General features: G+C 41.5%; 1 protein-coding gene across 4 annotated transcripts in view; it reads right to left on the reverse strand.

Moving 5' to 3' along the window:
• Positions 1-2,785: 2,785 nt before the first annotated feature.
• Positions 2,786-24,674, reverse strand: part of TAP2 (transporter 2, ATP binding cassette subfamily B member) — a 61,617-nt gene continuing 39,728 nt past the window's right edge. For all 4 annotated transcript variants that reach the window (XM_056538490.1, XM_056538491.1, XM_056538489.1 and 1 more), the window contains 9 exons: positions 24,443-24,573; positions 23,683-23,888; positions 21,611-21,808; positions 20,783-20,911; positions 17,463-17,651; positions 15,513-15,686; positions 11,350-11,509; positions 4,438-4,574; positions 2,786-3,139 (listed from right to left, as the gene is read on the reverse strand). In XM_056538490.1, the coding sequence (XP_056394465.1) occupies positions 2,954-3,139; positions 4,438-4,574; positions 11,350-11,509; positions 15,513-15,686; positions 17,463-17,651; positions 20,783-20,911; positions 21,611-21,808; positions 23,683-23,888; positions 24,443-24,573 (1,510 nt within the window). In that variant the 3' untranslated portion in view covers positions 2,786-2,953. The remainder of the gene's footprint in view (positions 3,140-4,437; positions 4,575-11,349; positions 11,510-15,512; positions 15,687-17,462; positions 17,652-20,782; positions 20,912-21,610; positions 21,809-23,682; positions 23,889-24,442; positions 24,574-24,674) is intronic.

Consider the following 24,674-nt stretch of genomic DNA (forward strand, 5'->3'; position numbering starts at 1 on the left):
TCCGGGCATGCTGGGAGTTGTAGTTTTGCAACAGCTGGAGGCACACTTTGAAAACACTGCTCTAGTTTCTAAAAAAAAAGATATATTTTTGGAACTATCCAGATTTAATAAAATAAAATTACATACAAATTTTAAATACAATACAATTTTATTTTACTAATAGGTTCGCTTCAAGAAGCTAGAAAGGTTTTTACATTTATACACCATACAAATGAAAAATGACTCCTCTGCTCAACAAACAACTAATATAAATAACTATTTAAAAAAAATAATAATAATGTTTTATTTTGTTACATAATGTGCAATGCACATAAAAACACTAAGCAGAACATTGACTGTATAGTGGAAGAACGCAAACACCTGTTTTTCATGTTGCATAAGATATACTGTTTTTATTTTATTTCTTTTAAATATAATTTAGGAATGAGACATGGGAATGTGTGTTTTTCTTTATTTAAAGGGGTACTCCGGTGGAAAACAATTTTTTTTTTTAAATCAACTGGTGCCAGAAAGTTAAACAGATTAAAGCAAACCTATCTGCTGCTGTACAGTTCCTGACATGAACAGAGGTGTCAGCAGAGAGCACTGTGGTCAGACAGAAAAGAAATAAAAAAAAAGAAAAGAATTTCCTCTGTAGTATACAGCTGCTAATAAGTACTGGAAGGATGAAGATTTTTAAATAGAAGTAATTTACAAAACTTTCTGGCACCAGTTGATTTAAAATAAAAAATAAAAAGTTTTCCACTGGAGTACCCCTTTAAGGGTTTACCTAGCAGTTGTTTCTGGCCATTTGTAGTCTGCCTTAGTACAACACTCCGGTGTCCGTAGCGGATGTTCAGTCATTGCATGCAATGTTTTTGAGGCGACTGACATCACAAATGGTTCCATAGTGAATTATAGGACCAGTTTTGTCACCATCTTCCTTTTAGGTTTTCGTTCTACACCCAAAAACATAAAAATGGAGGGCTACATCATAATGGAACATCCTCAAAGGGGATCTACATTTGGTTGTATAAATACTTATACCTATTTGTAGTTCTTTTGTGTATATCCTAGTTCACCTGAGGAAGGCGCACTGTCTACCATCCAAAATGCGTTAAGTCGGATGTAAATAAATAGTTTAACTCACCTATTTTTTTTCTCCTGCCTATTGGTAGGATATTGAAGGCCCTTGTTACTACCTATAGTACACAAGTTGTTCCTATATACCTTCATAATTGTTGTCATACACAACTCCTCCATGTAGTGGAGATACGTGGCTTCATTATTCCGTATGCTATTACCCTATGAGGCACACTGCCTTTTTTAGATTATTTTTTTATTTCACTTAGATACTAATGTCCCACTCTTTTTACCGTTCAAGAAGAGAATACTGTATAAAGGTAAAGACAATGCCTTGATTATAGTGCATTACATCAAGCAGCAGAGACACTGGGACGCAGTGATGTTACTGGGGGGGGGGGGGGGGGGGGGGAGGGTGTTGGGACCGCACCCAAGTGACATCCCCAAGCGGCTGCTACCAACCGTAGTGACACCACTGCCTACAAGCTGTATGCCAGTGTGTAGCTACTTCAGTGTTTCCCAACCAGGGTGCCTCCAGCTGTTGCCTCCAGTTTTGCAACAGCTGGAGGCACCCTGGTTGGGAAACACTGAGCTACTGTGTAGTATGCACCATATTCAAAACACAGTACGGCTATTACTAAATATTGTGCAGCTAGTAAACTATGCAAAGTCGTCCTAGTCTGTTTTTCTGACACCTACAAAATTATTATAGTAAAAAAAAAAAATAGTAGGATATTCGTGTGTAACACTTTCCTATTTGTGGCTTCACAGAGGTACCATACAGCACTCCCCCCACTGTATACAATTAGAGATGAGCGAACTTCTCGGCTCGGCAGTTGATGTCTTATCCTGCATAAATTAGTTCAGCCTTCAGGTGCTTCGGTGGGCTGGAAAAGGTGGATACATTCTTAAGAAAGAGTCTCCTAGGACTGTATCCACCTTTTCCAGCCCACGGGAGCACTGGAAAACTGAACTAATTTATGCAGGAAAAGTCATCAACTGCCGAGCCGAGAAGTTCGTGACGAATCGAATTTACTGTAAGTTCGCTCATCTCTAGTCATGAACTTCTCGGCTCGGCAGTTGATGACTTATCCTGCATAAATGAGTTCAGCTTTCAGGTGCTCCGGTGGGCTGGGAAAGGTGGTTACAGTCCTAGGAAAGAGTCTCCAGCCACCGGAGCACCTGAAAGCTGAACTAATTTATGCAGGATAAGTCATCAACTGCCGAGCCGAGAAGTTCGTGACTAGAGATGAGTGAACTTACAGTAAATTTGATTCGTCACGAACTTCTCGGCTCGGCAGTTGATGACTTTTCCTGCATAAATGAGTTCAGCTTTCCGGTGCTCCCGTGGGCTGGAAAAGGTGGATACAGTCCTAGGAGACTCTTTCCTAGGAATGTATCCATCTTTTCCAGCCCACCGGAGCACCTAAAGGCTGAACTATTTTATGCAGGAAAAGTCATCAACTGCCGAGCCGAGAAGTTCGTGACGAATCGAATTTACTGTAAGTTCACTCACCTCTATTCGTGACAAATCGAATTTACTATAAGTTCGCTTATCTCTATATACAATATATACATTAACAATACATAATATCTACATTTAATTGCTCATTTAATGTCCGTCTTTTAGGGTCACCTCTAGATAAGTCCAGTCCTGGGGACATACAAGGGGAAGGGCTGAAGCGCTAGAGATAGAAGTGCTGATGGTGATTTTGGTTAAAAAAAAAAAAAAAAAAAAACTCAAATAGGGCTTTTAGATTAAAAGTCTGAAAAAAAATACTTCTGAGCATAAAATGTCATGCTTCCCATTTTTTTTGTAAAACATAAGGTACGTCATCTGTTTATGTCGTATCGTGTGCTCCATTATTCCCATATACAGGTGAATTTCATCTCAGTCCCCATTCTGCAGGAGTTTATAGTAGGTTCCTTTCCTCTGTTTGAGCTCATCGTGATTTCCGCGCTCCACCACCCGACCTCCCTCTAGGACTAGGATCTGATCTGCGCTCTGCACAGTACGAAGCCTATGAGCGATGATGAGAACAGAGAGGCCTGGAATACTCTGGACCGACTGCTGGATCTGGGGAAGAAACAAGGAAAGCCACAGATGATCTCATGTAACGGGCGGATGGCAATATGGGAAAGTCACAGATCACATGATGTCATGTAACGGGCAAAGGACAATATGGGAAAGTCACAGACCACATGATGTCATGTAATGGGCAAAGGACAATATGGGAAAGTCACAGACCACATGATGTTATGTAACAGGCGGAGGACAATATGGGAAAGTCAGAGATCACATGATGTTATGTAACAGGCAGAGAACAATATGGGAAGGTCAGAGATCACATGATGTTATGTAACGGGCGGAGGACAATATGGGAAAGTCACAGATCACATGATGTCATGTAATGGGCAGAGGATAATATGGGAAAGTCACAGGTCACATGATGTCATGTAACGGGCAAAGGACAATATGGGAAAGTCACAGATCACAGGCAGATCACAAAACAAAAGGAGAAAAAAGCGGATATACTAAAGTACAGTGCCCACCTATCAGTAACAACAAAATTCTGTATAAAATATTAATCTTTATTAACAAATAATATACAAAAATACATGGAAACAAGAAGAAACATTACAATAAAAATTGCTCTAACCAGAGAAACCTCCTACAAAAACATGAGGGAAGGATAAAACCACCCACAAGAGGGCCCATGTATATAAATGGTGGGTACATAATACTGCTCAGTCTGCCCAGAGCCCAAACCTCATGTGTAAACCAAATATGTGGCAAAAAATAAATGACCTAGTATATAGAATCACATTACACAGTATAACAGCCCTGAGGAGGTTTCCTAACAGTGACGGAACGTGTGGGGGGCCCTGTGGGGGACAATGTTGTGACCTGTTCATACCTGTATCCGTCTATTCCTCTCTGTATCCTGCACTGCACATATTATGTTATGTTTTACCTTCATTGTTATATTTATGCTCTGTAGGATAGCCAGTCCGCCTGTGTATAGAGTATAGGGCAGCATTACTTCGCCTTGATGTTTTTTGCCACATTTACACATGAGGTTGTGGACGGACTGAGCAGTATTATGTACCCACCATTTATATACATGTGCCCTCTTGTAGGTGGTTTTATCCTCCCCTTGAGCTTTTGTAGGAGGTTTCTCTGGTTAGAGCAATTTTAATTGTTTTTAATTGTACTTTGAGTTTTTTTGCATCCATGTATTTTTGTATATTATTTGTTAATAAAGATTAATATTTTATACAGAATATTGTTGTAGCGGATAGGTGTGCACTGCCTTTTAGTATATCCGCTTTTTTTCCGTTTTGTATACAGATCACATGTAATGAGGACCGCACCTCGTGCTCCGTCTCCACATCCAGACAACTGGAAGCTTCATCCAGAATAAGTAACTTGGGTTTCCGGGCCAGAGCTCGAGCTAAGGCGATGCGTTGCTTCTGCCCGGCCCCCATCTGAGCCCCGCTATCTCCAACATCTGGGAAGACAAAATTAGGGAAATGTCATTTTTGTATTGGGAAAGGTTGGGGACCTGGGACCCCCCGCAATCTCTGTGCAGCATCCAGCATTCCAAACAGGATGTTTGGAAAGCTGGGATTTAGCGTCCGAAGACGTGACGTCGCACCACGCCCCCTCATGAGATCATGCCACGCCCCCTCCATTTACGTCTATGGTAGGGGGTATGATGGCCATCACGCTCCCCTCCCATAGACATGAATGGAGAGTGACATCACGTCTCCAGCCCGTAAACCCAGAGTTCTAAACATACTGTTTAGAAAGCCGGGTGCTGCACAGAGATTGCGGGGGGTCCCAGCGGTGGGACCCTGTGATCAGACATCTTATCCCCTATCCTTTGGAGAAGAACCCCATTAAAGGGGTACTCCGGTGAAAACCTTTTTTCTTTTAAATCAACTGGTGGCAGAAAGTTAAACATATTTTTAAATTACTTCTATTAAAAAAATCTTAATCCTTCCAGTACTTATTAGCTGCTAAATGCTACAGAGGAAATTCCTTTCTTTTTGGAACACTGATGACATCACGAACACAGTGCTCTCTGCTGACATTTCTGTCCATTTTATTAACCATGCATAGCAGATGTATGCTAAGGGCAGCATGGTGGCTCAGTGGTTAGCACTGCTGCCTTGCAGAGCTGGGGACTTGGGTTCAAATCCCACTAAGGACAACAATAAATAAAGCATTATTATAATAACGTCAGCAGAGAGAACTGTGCTCGTGATGTCATCAGAGAGCATTCCAAAAAGAAAATAAATTCCTCTGTAGTATTCAGCAGCTAATAAGTACAGGAAGGATTAAGATTTTTTAATAGAAGTAATTTACAAATATGTTTAACTTTCTGCCACCAGTTGATTTAAAAGAAAAAAGGTTTTCACCGGAGTACCCCTTTAAGTAGGTGCCTCTAAAGGTGCAGATTCGTCTCTGCTTGGCAGAGGAGGAGACTTATCAGAGAAGTTACATACAGGAGTTGGATATAAGCCTGTAATGTACACTAATGACCACCAGATGTCAGTGTTACATGCAGAATCCTGATATAAAATAAAGATAAGCCTGTAATGTAAACTAATGACCACCAGATGTCAGTGTTACCTGCAGAATCCTGATATAAAATAAATATGTACATTATCCTCTAGAGCAGTGGTCTTCAACCTGCAGACCTCCAGATGTTGCAAAACTACAACTCCCAGCATGCCCGGACAGCCGTTGGCTGTCCGGGCATGCTGGAAGTTGTAGTTTTGCAACATCTGGAGGTCCGCAAGTTGGAGACCACTGCTCTAGGGGATCCCTGGGTGCCAGTGAGTTAGCGCACCAGTCGCAGCTATGAAGTAAGGGCAGGAACTGATATCAGCATCTAGGGACCCACCAGTAATGGCAGACATCAGGGATCACACTGATGTCCGCCATTAACCCCTCAGATGCCCTGATCAATATTGATTATGGCAACTGGGGCAATGCAGCGGTTCTAGTGGCTGATCTGATCTCCCGTGGCATGACCGCGGGGAATAGATTTACTTTGTGATCTGTAGTTTTTATCGGTACCATTTTTGTTTTGATGGGACTTTTTGATCACTTTTCATTAACTTATTTCGGGTATATGAAGTGACCAAAAATCACTAATTCTGCACTTTGTTATTTTATTACATTTACGCCATTGACCGTGCGGATTCGTCAACATTATATGTTAACCTGTTGCAGACGCAGGGTGTACATGTACGCCCTGGTCCCATTAGTGGCGTTTAAAACACGCTCACGGGCTGAGCATGCGTTAAACCCGGTGGGTCCCGACTGCTATCAGCAGCCAGGACCAAGGGTTAATGCCGGGCATCACCGATCGGGCCGATGACCGGCATTAACTCTTTAGATGCGATGTCCAGATCAGCTGAGAGGATGGCGGGAGGGCCCTTACCTGCCTCCTCACCGTCCGATCGGTCTGCTCATCCAGGAAGCTTCAGCAGGCTGGAGCAGCAGAGCGCTGATAAAAGTGATCAATGCTATGCTATGGCATAGCATTAAACAGTATATGCAATCAAAAGATTGCATGGTATAGCCGCCTATGGGGGGCTAAAAAATTTTTTTTAAAGTGTAAAAAAAAGTTAATAAATGTGAATAGAAGGGGCTTATTCACATTTATTAACTTTTTTTTACACTTTTTAAGCCCCTTCACTAATGAAAATTTGAATCACCCATTTACTATTTTTTTAAATAAAATAATGTAATAAAAAATGTAAATAATCATAAGTGGTACCGCCGTGTGCGTAAATGTCCGAAATATTAAAATATAAGGTTAGCTAAACGGCACGGTAAATGCCATACACGTAGAAAAATACCAAAGACCAAAATTATGCATTTTTGGTCACTTCACATACCATAAAAAAGATAATGAAAAGCGATCGAAAGTCCCATCAGAACAAAAATGATACAGATAAAAACTACAGACCACGGCGCAAAAAATGAGCCTCATACCGCCCCGTTAATGGAAAAATAAAAAAGTTATAGGGGTCAGAAGAGGACAATTTTAAACATACTAATTTTGGTGCATGTAATTATAATTTTTTTAAGTTTTTTTTTAAAATAAAACCTACATAAATTGAATATTATTGTGACCGTATGGACCTACAGAATAAAGATAAGGTGCCATTTTTACCAAAAAGTGCACTGCGTAAAAACGGAAGCCCTAAAAATGTACAAAATCACGTTTTTTTTATTTCACCCCACAAATAAGGTCTTTTTTGTTCCGCCGCAGATTATGTTATAAAATAAATGATGTCATTACAAAGTACAACTGGTGATGCAAAATACAAGCCCTTATATGGGTCTGTAGGTGCAAAATTGAAAGCGGTATGATTTTTAGAAGGAGAGGTGGAAAAATCAAAAGTGCAAAAACGAAAATTGTCTGAGTCCTTAAGGTGAAAATGGGCTGAGTACTTAAGGGGTTAATAGTTTGGACATTTACGCATGCAGCGACGTCACATATGTGTTGTTGTTTTTTCTGAAATCTGGTGGTTATTAGTGTATATTACATACTTGTCATTATATTTATGAGGATTCTTCATGTAACACTGACATCTGGTGGTCATTAGTGTACATTACAGCCTTATCTTTATTTCATAATGGGATCCTGCAGGTAACACTGGCCTCTGGTGGTCATTAGTGTACATTACAGGCTTATCTTCATTTTATATCAGAATCCTGTTGGTAATAGTGACATCTGGTGGTCATTAGTGTACATTACAGGCTTATCTTTATTTTATATAAAGATCCTGCAGGAAACACTGACATCTTGTGGCCATTAATGTACATTACAGGCTTATCTTTATTTTATATCAGAATACTGTTGGTAACACTGACCTCTGGTGGTCATTAGTGTACATTACAGGCTTATCTTTATTTTATATAAAGATCCTGCAGGAAACACTGACATCTGGTGGTCATTAATGTACATTACAGGCTTATCTTATTTTATAATAGAATCCTGCAGGTAACACTGACATCAGGTGGTCATTAGTGTACATTACAGGCTTATCTTTATTTTATATAAAGATCCTGCAGGAAACACTGACATCTTGTGGCCATTAATGTACATTACAGGCTTATCTTTATTTTATATCAGAATACTGTTGGTAACACTGACCTCTGGTGGTCATTAGTGTACATTACAGGCTTAACTTTATTTTATATCAGAATCCTGTTGGTAACACTGACCTCTGGTGGTCATTAGTGTACATTACAGGCTTATCTTTATTTTATATAAAGATCCTGCAGGAAACACTGACATCTGGTGGTCATTAATGTACATTACAGGCTTATCTTATTTTATAATAGAATCCTGCAGGTAACACTGACATCAGGTGGTCATTAGTGTACATTACAGGCTTATCTTTATTTTACATGAATATCGTGCAGGTAATACTGACATCTTGTGGTCATTTGTGTATATTACAGGCTTATCTTTATTTTATATCAGAATCCTGTTGGTAACACTGACATCTGGTGGTCATTAGTGTACACTACAGGCTTCTCTTTATTTTATATCAAGATCCTGCAGGAAACACTGACATCTGGTGGTCATTATTGTACATTTCAGGCTTATCTTTATTTTATATCAATATCTTGCAATAAACCCTGACATCTGGTGGCCATTAATGTACATTACAGGCTTATCTTTCTTTTTATATTTTTTATGAGGATATCTGCAGGAAACACTGACATCTGGTGTTCGTTAATGTACATTACAGGCTTATATTTATTTTATATCAGGATCCTCTTGGTCACACTGATATCTAGTGGTCATTAGTGTACATTACAGGCTTATCTTTCTTTTATATCAGGATCTTGTTGGTAACACTGACATATGGTGGTCATTAGTGTACATTACAGGCTTATCTTCATTTTATAATAGAATCCTGCAGGTAACACTGACATCTGGTGGTCATTAATGTATGTTACAGGCTTATCTTCATTTTATAATAGAATCCTGCAGGTAACACTGACATCTGGTGGTCATTAGTGTACATTACAGGCTTCTCTTTATTTTATATCAAGATCCTGCAGAAAACACTGACATCTGGTGGTCATTATTGTACATTTCAGGCTCATCTTTATTTTATATCAATATCTTGGAGGAAACACTGACATCTTGTGGCCATTAATGTACATTACATGCTTATCTTTCTTTTTAATTTTTTTATGAGGATATCTGCAGGAAACACTGACATCTGGTGGCTGTTAATGTACATTACAGGGTTATATTTATTTTATATCAGGCTCCACTCGGTCACACTGACATCTGGTGGTCATTAGTGTACATTACAGGCTTATCTTCATTTTATATCAAGATCCTGAAGGAAACACTGACATCTAATGGCCATTAATGTACATTACAGGCTTATCTTTATTTTATCAGGATCCTGTTGGTAACACTGAACTCTAGTGGTCATTAGTGTACATTACAGGCTTATCTTTATTTTACATAAATATCGTCCAGCAATACTGACATCTTGTGGTCATTTGTGTACATTACAGCCTTATCTTTATTTTATATCAGAATCATGTTGGTAACACTGACATCTGGTGGTCATCAGTGTACATTACAGGCTTATCTTTATTTTACATAAATATCGTCCAGCAATACTGACATCTTGTGGTCATTTGTGTACATTACAGGCTTATCTTTATTTTATATCAGAATCCTGTTGGTAACACTGACATCTTGTGGTCATCAGTGTACATTACAGGCTTATCTTTATTTTGTATCAAGATCCTGCAGGAAACACTGACATCTGGTGGCCATTAATGTACATTACAGGCTTATCTGTATTTTTATATATTTTTTTATGAGGATCCTGCAGGTAACACTGACATCTGGTGGTCAATAGTGTACATTACAGGCTTCTTTATATTTTATAATAGAATCCTGCAGGTAATACTGACATCGGGTGGCCATTAATGTACATTACAGGTTTATCTTTATTTTATATTACTATCTTACATGTATAGCTGACATATGGTACTTTATATGCTTATCTTTATTTTATGTTAGGACCCTACAAGTAACACTAACATCTGGGGGCCATTAACCCCTTAAGGACTCCTCCTGTTTTTACCTTAATGACTAAGCCCATTTTTTTCTAATCTGGCATGTGTTTCTTTAAGTGGTAATACCTCTGACATGCTTTTACTTAGTGACGCAATTCTGAGATTTTCTTTTCGTGACATATTGTACTTTATTAGTGGTAAATCTTTGTTGATTCATGATGCATTTTTTGTGACAAAACTCCCAAATATTGTGAGAAATTGGAAAATTTCTGGCGTTTTTTTAAAATTATTTTATTTTATGGCATTCACTGTATGGTAAAAATTATGTTATTTTTATTCTGTGAGTTGGTATGATTATGGCAATGCCCAATTTATATAGCTTTATTATGTTCTTTTTCCTTTTCTCAACAAAATCCTTTTTTCACCATTTTTGAGAGTCATGCTACCTTTTGACCATTTTTATGGCACGTTATTTTTTTTTTACAGCGTTCACTGTGCAGGATGAATAACTATTATCGTTTTATTGTACAAGTCATTACGAATGTGGCAATATCTATTATGTATAGGTTTGAGCATTTTTATTTTTTGGGTGATAATATAGGGTTTTATTGGAAAAGGGGCATTTATTTATCAATTTATTTACACGTTATTAATTTATTTAAAAACCTTTTATTTTTTTTTACTTTTCTCTTTTTAAAGGTTATACTATGGTGCAGTACATCTGTACTACAGCACAGTATAACAACCAACAGCCTTTGGCTGGACCTCACAGGCTGCCGTACTAGGCAGACAGGAGGCCATCAGCTGGCCTACTGCTGCCATGGCAACCAACGGGACCCTGCGATCGCATCGCGGGTTTGCTGTAGGTGGACAGGTAACCCCCTCCCCCTGTAAACCCCATAGATTCTGTGATCAGGATTGATCATCTTCATTTATTTTTTTCAGGATCCTGCAGGTGACACTGACATCTGGTGGTCAGTAATGTACATTACAGTCTTCACTTTATTTTTATCAGGATCCTGCAGGTGACACTGACATCTGGTGGTCAGTAATGTACATTACAGTCTTCACTTTATTTTTATCAGGATCCTGTTAGTAACACTGACATCTGGTGGCCAAATGGTTGTTTGCAACAGTAAAAATGAATTAAAGTAGAATCAGTCATCAGGTTTCGCTTGTACTATAACACTTATATTCCTTACCTGTATCATAGGCCTTTTCCAAATTACTAATGAAGGTTTCAGCCTTAGCCTGCCTCGCTGCTGCCGTCACTTGCTGGTCACTCTTATCATTGAGACCATAACTGATGTTTTCTTTTACTGTTCCAGCAAACAAAACGGGATCTTGAGCCACCAGCGCCACCTAGAGGGAAAATTATTAGCATATTTTTCCAGCCATTCATTTAGAATGAACAGACTTAAAGGTGTATTCCAGATAAGGGTTCTATAAAAAATTTTAAAAAAAAAGAGTCCATACTCACCTGCTCTATTCCCTGTTGTTCACTGTTGCTTCCTGTTTCTACCCTGCAGGGACTGACTGCAGTCATTAAAGGGGTACTCTAGTGGACAACAATTTTTTTAAATCAACTGGTGCCAGAAAGTTAAACAGCTTTGTAAATTATTTCTATATAAAAATCTTAACCCTTCCAGTACTTATCAGCTGCTGTATGCTCCACAGGAAGTTCATTTCTTTTTTAATTCCTTTTCTGTCTGACCACATTGCTCTCTGCTGACACCTCTGTCCATGTCAGGAGAGAGCACAGAGCACTGTGTCAGCAGAGAGCACTGTGTCAGCAGAGAGCACTGTGGTCAGACAGAATAGAAATTCAAACAGAAAAGAACTTCCTCTGTAGCATACAGCAGCTGATAAGTACTGGAAGGATTAAGATTTTTTAAATAGAAGCAATTTACAAATCTGTTTAACTTTCTGTCAGTTGATTTAAAAAAAAAAAAATGTTTTCCACCGGAGTACCCCTTTAATCGGCTGAGTGGCAGTTCCTGCAAAGGTCAATGTGTCACAGGAAGCAACAGTGAGTGGCGGGAACCTGGAGCCGTCAGAAAGGCGGAAGTGGAGATTGTGGCATGTGAGTATAGTCTCCTTTTTTTTTTGCAGAACCTTGACTAATTTTTCCTTTTTTTGTAGGGGCTGGAATACCCCCTAAATTAACTTTACTATTAAAGGGGTATTCCGACCTAAAATTATGTATCCCCTCTCTACAGGATCGCCACATGACAGCCGCCTGGAGTTTGCACAAAAGCATCGAAAGGACTCTGAGATTGTGAGACACAAGATTCTCTGGTCTGATGAAACAAAGATTGGTCTCAATTATAAGCGTCATGTCTGGAGGAAACCAGCCACTGCCCATCACCTGCCCAATACCATCCCTACAGTGATCATGGTGGGGGCAGCATCATGTCTGGAGGAAACCAGGCACTGCCCATCACCTGCCCAATACCATCCCTACAGTGATCATGGTGGGGGCAGAATCATGTCTGGGGGAAACCAGGCACTGCCCATCACCTGCCCAATACCATCCCTACAGTGATCATGGTGGGGGCAGCATCATGTCTGGGGGAAACCAGCCACTGCCCATCACCTGCCCAATACCATCCCTACAGTGATCATGGTGGGGGCAGCATCATGTCTGGAGGAAACCAGGCACTGCCCATCACCTGCCCAATACCATCCCTACAGTGATCATGGTGGGGGCAGCATCATGTCTGGAGGAAACCAGCCACTGCCCATCACCTGCCCAATACCATCCCTACAGTGATCATGGTGGGGGCAGCATCATTTCTGGAGGATACCAGCCACTGCCCATCACCTGCACAATACCATCCCTACAGTGATCATGGTGGGGGCAGCATCATTTCTGGAGGAAACCAGGCACTGCCCATCACCTGCCCAATACCATCCTTACAGTGATCATGGTGGGGGCAGCATCATGTCTGGAGGAAACCAGCCACTGCCCATCACCTGCCCAATACCATCCCTACAGTGATCATGGTGGGGGCAGCATCATGTCTGGAGGAAATCAGGCACTGCCCATCACCTGCCCAATACCATCCCTACAATGATCATGGTGGGGGCAGCATCATGTCTGGAGGAAACCAGGCACTGCCCATCACCTGCCCAATACCATCCCTACAGTGATCATGGTGGGGGCAGCATCATGTCTGGAGGAAACCAGCCACTGCCCATCACCTGCCCAATACCATCCCTACAGTGATCATGGTGGGGGCAGCATCATGTCTGGAGGAAACCAGGTACTGCCCATCACCTGCCCAATACCATCCCTACAGTGATCATGGTGGGGGCAGCATCATGTCTGGAGGAAACCAGGCACTGCCCATCTCCTGCCCAATACCATCCCTACAGTGATCATGGTGGGGGCAGCATCATGTCTGGAGGAAACCAGGCTCTGCCCATCACCTGCCCAATGCCATCCCTACAGTGATCGTGGTGGGGGCAGCATCATGTCTGGAGGAAACCAGGTACTGCCCATCACCTGCCCAATACCATCCCTACAGTGATCATGGTGGGGGCAGCCTCATGTCTGGGGGAAACCAGGTACTGCCCCTCACCTGCCCAATACCATCCCTACAGTGATCATGGTGGGGGCAGCATCATGTCTGGAGGAAACCAGGCACTGCCCATCATCTGCCCAATACCATCCCTACAGTGATCATGGTGAGGACAGCATCATGTCTGGGGGAAACCAGGCACTGCCCATCACCTGCCCAATACATCTCTACAGTGATCATGGTGGGGGCAGCATCATGTCTGGGGGAAACCAGGCACTGCCCATCACCTGCCCAATACCATCCCTACAGTGATCATGGTGGGGGCAGCATCATGTCTGAAGGAAACAAGGCACTGCCCATCACCTGCCCAATACCATCCCTACAGTGATCATGGTGGGGGCAGCATCATGTCTGGGGGAAACCAGGCACTGCCCATCACCTACCCAATACCATCTCTACAGTGATCATGGTGGGGGCAGCATCATGTATGGAGGAAACCAGGTACTGCCCATCACCTGCCCAATACCATCCCTACAGTGATCATGGCGGGGGCAGCATCATGTCTGGAGGAAACCAGGCACTGCCCATTACCTACCCAATACCATCTCTACAGTGATCATGGTGGGGGCAGCATCATGTCAGGAGGAAACCAGGCACTGCCCATCACCTGCCCAATACCATCCCTACAGTGATCATGGTGGGGGCAGCATCATGTTTGGAGGAAACCAGGCACTGCCCATCACCTGCCCAATACCATCCCTACAGTGATCATGGTGGGGGCAGCATCATGTCTGGAGGAAACCAGGCACTGCCCATCACCTGCCCAATACCATCCTTACAGTGATCATGGTGGGGGCAGCATCATGTCTGGAGGAAACCAGGTACTGCCCATCACCTGCCCAATATCATCCCTACAGTGATCATGGTGGGGGCAGCATCATATCTGGAGGATCCCAGGCACTGCCCATCACCTGCCCAATACCATCCCTACAGTGATCATGGTGGGGGCAGCATCATGTCTGGAGGAAACCAGGCACTGCCCATCACCTGCCCAATACCATCCCTACAGTGATCATGGTGGGGGCAGCATCATGTCTGGAGGAAACCAGGCACTGCCCATCACCTGCCCAATACCATCCCAACAGTGATCATGGTGGGGGCAGCATCATGTCTGGGGGAAACCAGGTACTGCCCATCACCTGCCCAATACCATCCCTACAGTGATCATGGTGGGGGCAGCATCATGTCTGGGGAAACCAGGCACTGCCCATCACCTGCCCAATACCATCCCTACAGTGATCATTGTGGGGGCAGCATCATGTCTGGGGAAACCAGGCACTGCCCATCACCTGCCCAATACCATCCCTACAGTGATCATGGTGGGGGCAGCATCATGATGTGGAGACAGGGAGACTGGTCAAGGTTGAGGGAAAGCTGAATGGAGCAAAGTACAGAGATATTCTTAGTGAAAACCTGATCCAGAGCTCTGGATCTCAGACTGGGTCGAGGATTCACCTTCCAACAAGACAATGACCATAGGCACACAGCCAAGATAACACAGGAGCGGCTTAAGGACAACTCTTTGAATGTTGTTGAGTGGCCCAGCCAGAGCCTGACCCCAATGGAACATCTCTGGAGAGACCTGAAACATGAAGCTTCTGGGATTGGCCCCCACCTACCACGTTCCGTTTGTAATAATGATATTTTATGTGGGGACTATGGACCCGCTGAGACACCAGGGCCTGCGTGACACTCCTAAATATACTAAGGAACATTCCACATTTATTATTTAGATGGTCCTGTACGTTTACTTTTATATTTGTACAGTACATGTTTACTACCTTACTGTGCAGATACTGATGGTCATATTCAGCCAGTGGTCGTCCATCAAGAAGGATTTCCCCACTCTGAGGCTCATAGAATCTCTCCAGAAGTGACACGCAGGTCGTCTTACCACCTCCTGAGGGCCCAACAAGAGCAGTGACGCTTCCAGGAGGAAGGTGGAATGATATATCCTGCAAGGTCATAATAAGAAGAAGAATTTTATTTATAAAGCACCAACAGATTTCGCAGCACTTTACTATTTGGGGGGTAGAAATAATGACAAGTATCAGACATTACAACATTACACACTAAATATTCAAACAGGAGGAGTGAAGGCCCTGATCACAGGAGCTTACAGACTAATAGGAATGGGGGGCGGCGATGGGGACAAAAGACGTAAAGGGCTTTATTAATACAATGGTCCGGCCATGTTTTATAAATAGGAACGTCTGCATACAGGAGGGTGAACCAATCACTCGCTCTAAAGTGCATAGAGAGTAGGGGGGAGACCGCGGAGTATGGAGCTTGTGATATCTTCAAGATCCAGAGGTCTCAAAAGGGGCAAAGTGGAAATAGTAAAGACCCAATAAAGGGGTACTCCGGTGGAATTTTTTTTTTTTTTTTATGAACTGGTGCCAGAAAGTTAAACAGATTTGTAAATGACTTCTATTAACAAATCTTTACCCTTCCAGGACTTTTTAGGGCCTGTATGCTACATAGGAAATTCTTTTCTTTTTGAATTTCTTTTTTTTTGTCTTGTCCACAGTGCTCTCTGCTGACACCTTTGTCCGTGTCAGGAACTGTCAAGAGCAGCATAAATTTGCAATGGGGACTTTCTCCTACTCTGGACAGTTCCTGACACGGACAGAGGTGTCAGCAGAGAGCACTGTGGACAGACAGAAAAAAAATTCTAAAAGAAAAGAATTTCCCCTGTAGCATACAGCTGCTAAAAAGTACTGGAAGGGTAAAGATTTTTTTTTATAGAAGTCATTTACAAATCTGTTTAACGTTTGGCATCAATTGATTTAAAAAAATAAAAATAAATAATAATAATAATAATGTTTTCCACCGGAGAACCCCTTTAAGGAATGTTATAGGCCTGATGGAAGAGTTACATTCGTATGTAAATATTAACAAAGAACAAAGCAGTAAATGAGAACAGGCTACATAAGGGTCCACATATTATGTTATGTAAAAGGTAAGACACCATAGCAGTGTTTCCCAATCAGGGTGCCTCCAGCTGTTGCAAAACTACAACTCCCAGCATGACCGGACAGCCGGAGGCTGTCCGGGCATGCTGGGCGTTGTAGTTTTGCAACAGCTGGAGGCACCCTGGTTGGGAAACACTGCCCAATAAAGACCCCTACTGATAACTAGAACACAGGGGCAGAAGCGTTTACCTCAGAGTTGTGCCACTTCATCTTCTGACAGCTTTTTCTGCCTCTCTAAAATTAATTTTTACTTTATTTTTATCTTTTTTTAAATCTATTTCTTTTTACTTATAGTAATTTTATTTTTAGTACCTTATTATGGGGGGGGGGGGGAGCCTCAATTAAACACATGGGGCTCATTTTTAATTGTTGGTGTAGGTGAATGATTTTTGTTCCCCTTTATTTTGTGTGGGGCTAATGTGTGTGTGCGCCAAATTTATTAATTGGTTGCATGGCATTTGCTAAATATTCCACTGGAACGCATTTCGTGAAATTTCACTTCAGTAGATCATTTGATATTTTATATTTGTAATTTTTTTTGCTTCAATAGAGCACGTTTTCCAAAAATCGCGGTCTGCAAAAAGGCACATATTTTAGTGCGCTAAGTCGCATATGGCAAAAAATTTGCGCAATTTAACAACCAATAACAATGTGTGAACAGATGATAAAATTCCCCTCATGATGTTATTCCTTCTTGTGGCCAAAGTGTGAGCATAACCTTCTGTAAGGATACCCGTGATAGCTGCACACACTTACCTGCACAGCGGGGGTATCTGGGCGGGATGGATAACAAAACGTAACATTCTGGAACTCAAATTCGCCGCGTAAATCTTTTGGACGATGCGATCCCGATGTGGAGACCTGTGGCACCCGATCCAGGTACTGGAAAACCTTGGACGCCACGCCTGCTGAATGAGTTATCTCACTGATCATGTGAATCAGACTCTGAAAAGCAATGAAGAAGAATATGCATCAATATCTATAATAAATCATAAAAAAAAATAATGAACCCCTTAAAGGGGTTATACCCCTGGAAAACATCTTTTTTTTTATCAACTGGTACCAGAAAGTTAAACAGATTTGTAAATTACTTCTATTTAAAAATCTTAATCCTTCCAGTACTTGTCAGCTTCTGTAGGCTACAGAGAGGGTTTTTCTCTTTTAGAATTTCCTTTTTGTCTGACCACAGTGCTCTCTGCTGACACCCCTGTCCATTTTAGGAACTGTCCAGAGTAGGAGCAAATCCCCATAGCAAACTTATCCTGCTCTGGACAGTTCCTGAAATGGACAGAGGTGTCAGCAGAGAGCACTGTGGGCAGACAGAAAGGAAATTCCAAAAGAAAAGAACTTCCTGCGGAGCGTATAGCAGCTGATAAATACTGGAAGGATTAAGATTTTTTTAATAGAAGTAATTTACAAATCTGTTTAACTTTCTGGCACCAGTTGATATAAAAAAAAAAAAAAATGTTTTCCAGGGGAGTACCCCTTTAAGGACACAGACAATTTTAAAATTTTCTTTTTAGTTTTTCCCTCCTGGCCTTTTAAGAAACATAACTCTTTTATTTTTCCATCCACATGAGCGCTTGGCTTTTTTGCACGACCAATTGTACTTTGTAAAGACACCTTTCATTTTACCATAGAATGTACAAAAAAAGATTTTTTTATTTTTTTTGGGGGGGGGGGGGGGGGGAGGGAATTAAAAACATTCCCCTGCAATTTTGCAACTTTTGGTGAGTATAATTTTTCACACAGTGCACGTTAAGGTAACACTGACATATTCTCTTTATTCTGTGGGTCAATACGATTAAAATAATATCCACGGTTACATGGTTTTCTATTGTATAAAAAAGAGTAAAACTAAACAAAATCTATAGGTTTAAAATTTCCCTATTTTGACCTCACTAACTCTCTTACTTTTCCGTATACAGGGGCTGTATGAGGGTTTATTTTTTATGTTCTGATCTGCAGGTCTTATCGGTACCACTTTTGCTTATATGTGACTCTTTTTTTTCTGGGATGTGATGTGACCATAAATGAGCAATTTAACCGGTTATCCAGACCCTGCCTCTGCCTGAACTTTCTGTACTTTGCTGATTCTTCAGTGTATGGCCCAGACTGTCAACCATGCCTGTGTATTCATCAAGCCTGCACCACCTGGCTGCACGGGAGTCTACTCAGCTCTGCTACTTAAAGGGGTACTGCGGTTGAAAACTTATTATTATTATTATTTTTTTTAATGAACTGGTGCCAGAAAGTTAAACAGACTTGTAAATTACTTCTATTAAGAAATCTTAATCCTTTCACTACTTTTTAGCAGCTGTATGTCAGCTGTAGCTGCTGAAGAAAGGACTGAGAAAGTCCTGAAACGCGTCCAGCGTCCTCTATATAATTATTGAGACCACCATCATACATACGATACAGTTCCAGTCCACTATTAAGCAACCTAAGACCGGCGGAGATATCTGTCCATCATTTACCAAGGACTACGCGCGCCTCGCTGCCACGAGGATGCCGCAAGTACCGTAACTAACCTGCCTGTGGAAGCGCTGCAGGATCCTCATCCGGAGCCCACCGCCTCCTGACACCATCGCTGTGGAAGCGCTGCCGGACCACTATCAGGAACCCACCGCCACCTAAACACCACCTCTACAGGAGTCGGCCGAGTCTCCGGTGGTGTTCTCTCACGCTGCGAGAGATAGCCGGTGTTCAGCACACTGCGGAACAACATCGCGGAGGAGAACCTAACATACCGGTGCCCGGTAGCGGTGAGATACAACGTATCCTGTCTATTACATAATTGCTATTGCCGCACTCACAGTATAAATCTGCCCCATTTGCTACTATCCTGCTGGCAGAATTATTTGAACATCAATGACTTATTGCATACAAGAATATTGACACAAAATATTCAGGCTGGTTAGCCTCTGTGTATGGTCACTATTGGTTACCAACACTTCAGATTGGATTTTGTGGAGATTAATTGGAACACATTGCTAACTGGTTGATAGTTTTTGGATGGTTGCTACTGGTTACTGATATCAGACTGAAATTGACTTACCGTATATTGCATTATCTTGGAGAGAAAGGATAATTTCATATTTCAGATGAACTTGAATTTTTCTTACATCTAATTTATATTGATGAATTATTTATGAAGTGGTCTCATTTTTAACATATATTTTAAATTGCCTTTTTTATATTAGTTTACTATTATTATATTGTAACAGTTGGAGTGGTGTTATCACAAGGGCCCTGTGAGACACTTATCTCCACTAGTTTGCCATATACGGTATCTATATCAGCATCAATAAATAATAATTTAATTCAATTTACCTATGTTTGCCATTTGTTCAAGACCTTGAGCCCCAATTTATTTCTATTTATTTATTCATTTTGTCACCTTGGGTATAGGTGTCTTAATTGGGCAGCCCAGGTCACATGGTCGTTCGAGTGACAAGAGCCTCTCCAAATCTGTTTTGTAAGATTTGTAAATTACTTCTATTAAAAATCTTTATCCTTCCAGTACTCATTAGCAGCTGTATGCTTCAGAGGAAATTCTTTTCTTTTTGAATTTCTTTTTTGTCTTGTCCACAGTGCTCTCTCTGCTGACACCTCTGTCCGTGTCAGGAACTGTCCAGAGCCGCTTAGGTTTGCTATGAGGATTTTCTCCTGCTCTGGACAGTTGCTGATACGGACAGAGGTGTCAGCAGTGAGCACTGTGGTCAAGACAAAAAAGAAATTCAAAAAGAAAAGAATTTCCTCTGTAGCATAGAGCTGCTAATAAGTACTGGAAGGGTAAAGATTTTTTTAATAGAAGTAATTTACAAATCTGTTTAACTTTCTGGCACCAGTTGATTTAATTTAATGGGTTTTTTTACCGGAGTACCCCTTTAATAAAATATTTTTTGCTTCAGTGTACCCCTTTAAAGTTATTTTATTGTTGTGAATTGACTGTACGTTATTGTGAAGTGTGAGAACACAAGGGAATATGTTTTAATACTGTTGTAAGAATACCAAATGAACAACTATTTGGAATTTCTTTTAAATAACTATGTGTGCTTTCTTTTGTCTTATACCCGTAAATAGTCATTTGACTCCATTTGGTAGATGATGAAGGACACCATTGCCCCGGTGCTGATCTTTCCACTAAGGATTAATGCGTGTCCATAGCATAAGACCGAAACCTGCGCTGCCAGATTAATGATCTAAGGAAAGAAAAGCACCATGTTAAGAGAAGCATCTTCTCATAGTATACTACATTTCCTTCAACTACTCCTACAAATTACAGTATTATTCCATATAAGTCTTCACACGCCCAAATACATTTTTTATATCAAATAATAAAAAAAATTAAAAAAGTACAGGAATTGGAATAGCATTGCTATTAAGCTTAAAGGTGTACTCTGATCGCGGGGGTCCGGCCGCTGGGGCCCTCCGCGATCTCCATGTGGGCACTCCGGTATTCTGAACATTATGTTCAGAACACCAGGTTCAGGCGGCCGTGGTCCTGACGTGACCCCACGCCCCCTTGTGACGTGACGCCACGCCCGCTTCCTGCATGTCTATGGGAGGGGGCTTGTTAGCTGTCACGCCCCCTCCCATAGACATGAATGGAGGGGGCGTGGCATGATGTCACGAGGGGGCGTGGTGTCAGGATTGCATTTTATTTACACTATCTTTTTTAGCCCTTTGTTATCTTTGGGGGGGGGGGGGTGGTAAATCCACAAAAAGACGTCCATAATTCTTTTTATGGACTTTTTATTTTGTAGATTACCACAAAAAAAGGCTGAAAATGTCAGCGTAAACAAAATAAACTTATAGTAGCCTACTGGGTTTTTTTTGTTTTTTTTGCAAACATCCTAAAAACAAATTGTGAGAACTGGGAATGGCGCTTGGTTCCTCACCCTTATTATGAGAAGATACAGAGCTCTGACCGTGTCCCTCTTTATCTGCAGAATATGAGTCTTTTTTAGGGACTCCTCGTATCTCTTCACCTCTTCTTCTTCAGCTGCAAAACTCTGCACTGTTTTTACCGACTCGACAATCTCTTTTGCCAGATCACAAGAGCTGGCGATAGAATCCTGCACCCTCTTCACAAGATCCTGAGGAAAAGAATAATAGAAAAAAGGAGTGTAAGCCAATATGTTAGAATCAAAATGCAGCTTTATGTGCTAAAGATGCAGGAATTGGGGAGAATATGATATTATTACTATTACAGGAACTATTGCGATTTTCAGTTGGGATTTTGATACAGTAAACAACTGGTAAAACCCCCCGTCCCATGTCCCATCCCCCAATTAATTGTGAACTCCCCATATTTAATGTCCCATTCCCCACATTTCACGGCCCAGTTCACTTCCGATTGGTCCGGGTGTCTCTGTGCCAAAACAAGCAGCTGGTTACAAGACCTTCCTGCTCAACCAATCAGTGACTGGAGTGGTGTCCTGTCTCGGCCAGTGATTGGTTGAGCGAGAAGGTCCTGCAACCAGTTCCTTGTCTAAGAAGAAGGAAGCACAGAGAAGACACTGGTACTGCTCGGAGGAGAATAGACAGACCAAGGAAGGACCAGGGCTAGGTAAGCATCAGGTGTTTTTATGTTGCCCCGAAGCACCAGCACCATATTACACACACGCGGGTTGGGTGGGAGGTAGTGGACAGTCAGACACACATGGAGTTGGGTCTGGGGTCAGAGTGTCACTGAAATTCAATGGCAAGGTAATAATCGCAGGATTTTCCCGTACATTGTGAAAAGGTTTTGCTAATACTGCTCTATGTTGCAATTATCTGACGTAAATAAAGGAATGTTCTCACAATTTAAGGTTATTTCTAGAACATATGTACGCTACAGAACCATGGTCAATGGCTGGCCAACTGCTAGGACCTCTATCATTAGAATTCAGGGGCCACAGCTCTGAATTGTACAGCTCTGACTTGTGAGCTGCGCTCTGCAAAGAGACTGCCGGCTGTGACCCTTTATACTTGTAACTATTGTGGTCCTGGTGGTGGAATGACCACCCATCAAAAAGTTATTTCAAAGGAGAATTTTGACAATATAAAGATCAGTATTATATATGGCAGCTTTATATTGTCAGATGGGACAATACAAAGCCCCCTCAATACAAGCCTATGCTTATAGACTTGCATTGAGGGGGCGGAGTGTGACGTCATGATACTCCGGCCCCCGTATCACCCGTCATCAGCTACAGAACGTTCTACGCTCCGTGCAGCTGGTGAACGGGGATGCTGCAAGAGAGATCCTTTGGATAGGGGATAAGATGTCTTGGGGCGGAATACCCCTTTTAAGGCTAAGTTCACATCTGCGTTAAAGCCCTGTTCAGGAGCTCCTCCGCAGAGTCTGTTTCAGAGACAAACAACGGAGCTGGACGTTCCACTGCACCAATGGGTCCCGACCGGTCCCACTGAGTTTGAATGGGGTCCTGCGGGGTCTGTTGTTTTGCAACAGTTGAGCAGAGAGGAATAAAGACCTTCAGTATATTTTCTCCGCTCAACTCCCCTGATTTGAACAGACTCAACAAACGGAGCTTCAGAAATGTATCTGGACCCCTCCTGATCTCTTTTATTGAGTCCACCATGACCACTCCATCTGGCAGAGAGTTCCATAGTCTCACTGCTCTTACAGTAAAGGCATATGATGGAGCAAACTACATTTTTCCAGTTAAATTTGTATAAAAAAATCTTCTGTATTAAATTGGAGGTGTACAGCGGTACAGTAGGGGCCCCATGCACCTCTATGGGAGCCTTATTACACTCTGCAATACAAAGCCCAACAACACAAAACAACAACATAAAAGTAACAAAAATGACCAATCAACATTATTATTATTTTTTTAAGTAGATGATTTTCATCTTAACCAATAGCTAGATGCTTGTAATTGTAACCAATAGTTTTAGTATCAGTTTTCTGATTATCTGTTGTTACATAGTATGCGCTCAGTTCTTGCACACTCATCCGTACCTCGTGATATTTATTGTACATGCTCTGTACAATGGAAATCAATGGCATGCTGAATAAGCTGAGGAGAGTAAGTTGCCAAGATATAGAGAACATGAAGACATAATAACCGATACACTTTATGACTGTCCGCAGGGTTATGTTCACATTGCCAGCGATAGAGCGACTCACGAGAGCCGTGTCATTTGTTAGTCGAGAGGAGATGTCACCTGCCAGAGAAAGGTAAAATATACATTTATTGCCTGCTAAATGTTTCAGTACATTAACAACATTTTTATGCAAAATATCATAGATTACAACATTTTGTAAAAGGGCAAATGAAATGGAAGGATAAAAATGAATGCAAAAAAAATAAATTATAATAATAATATTAAAGGGGTATTCCAGGCCAAAACTTTTTTATATATCAACTGGCTCCGGAAAGTTAAACAGATTTGTAAATTACTTCTATTAAAAAATCTTAATCCTTCCAATAGTTATTAGCTTCTGAAGTTGAGTTGTTGTTTTCTGTCTAACTGCTCTCTGATGACTCACATCCCGGGAGCTGTGCAGGGGACGTGACATCATCATTGAGCAGTTAGACAGAAAACGTCAGAAGCTAATAACTATTGGAAGGATTAAGATTTTTTAATAGAAGTAATTTACAAATCTGTTTAACTTTACTTTCCGGAGCCAGTTGATATACAGAAAAAAAGGTTTTGCCTGGAATACCCCTTTAACAATACAAATAAACTCAAAATCATATTATGGGATCGTACTTTACCTGTTTTAGTAGTTTCAAAGAAAGCGATGTCCTGTTTAACAAAAGCACGGAAGAGAAGAACTCGCAAACGTCTCGTGAGACGAAACAGGCAGAATATGAAAAATCCCCCTCTGCAGCCTGTGGAGACTGAGCTGAAAAAAGAACATACGCCCCAGTATTAAGTGTATTATTACCTTTAGGTTTACCCACACCTCAGTCTGTGAATTACATATATATTTATGTGCAACAAGAC

Source organism: Hyla sarda, chromosome 9, assembly GCF_029499605.1.
Source record: "Hyla sarda isolate aHylSar1 chromosome 9, aHylSar1.hap1, whole genome shotgun sequence".
Taxonomy (NCBI): domain Eukaryota; kingdom Metazoa; phylum Chordata; class Amphibia; order Anura; family Hylidae; genus Hyla; species Hyla sarda.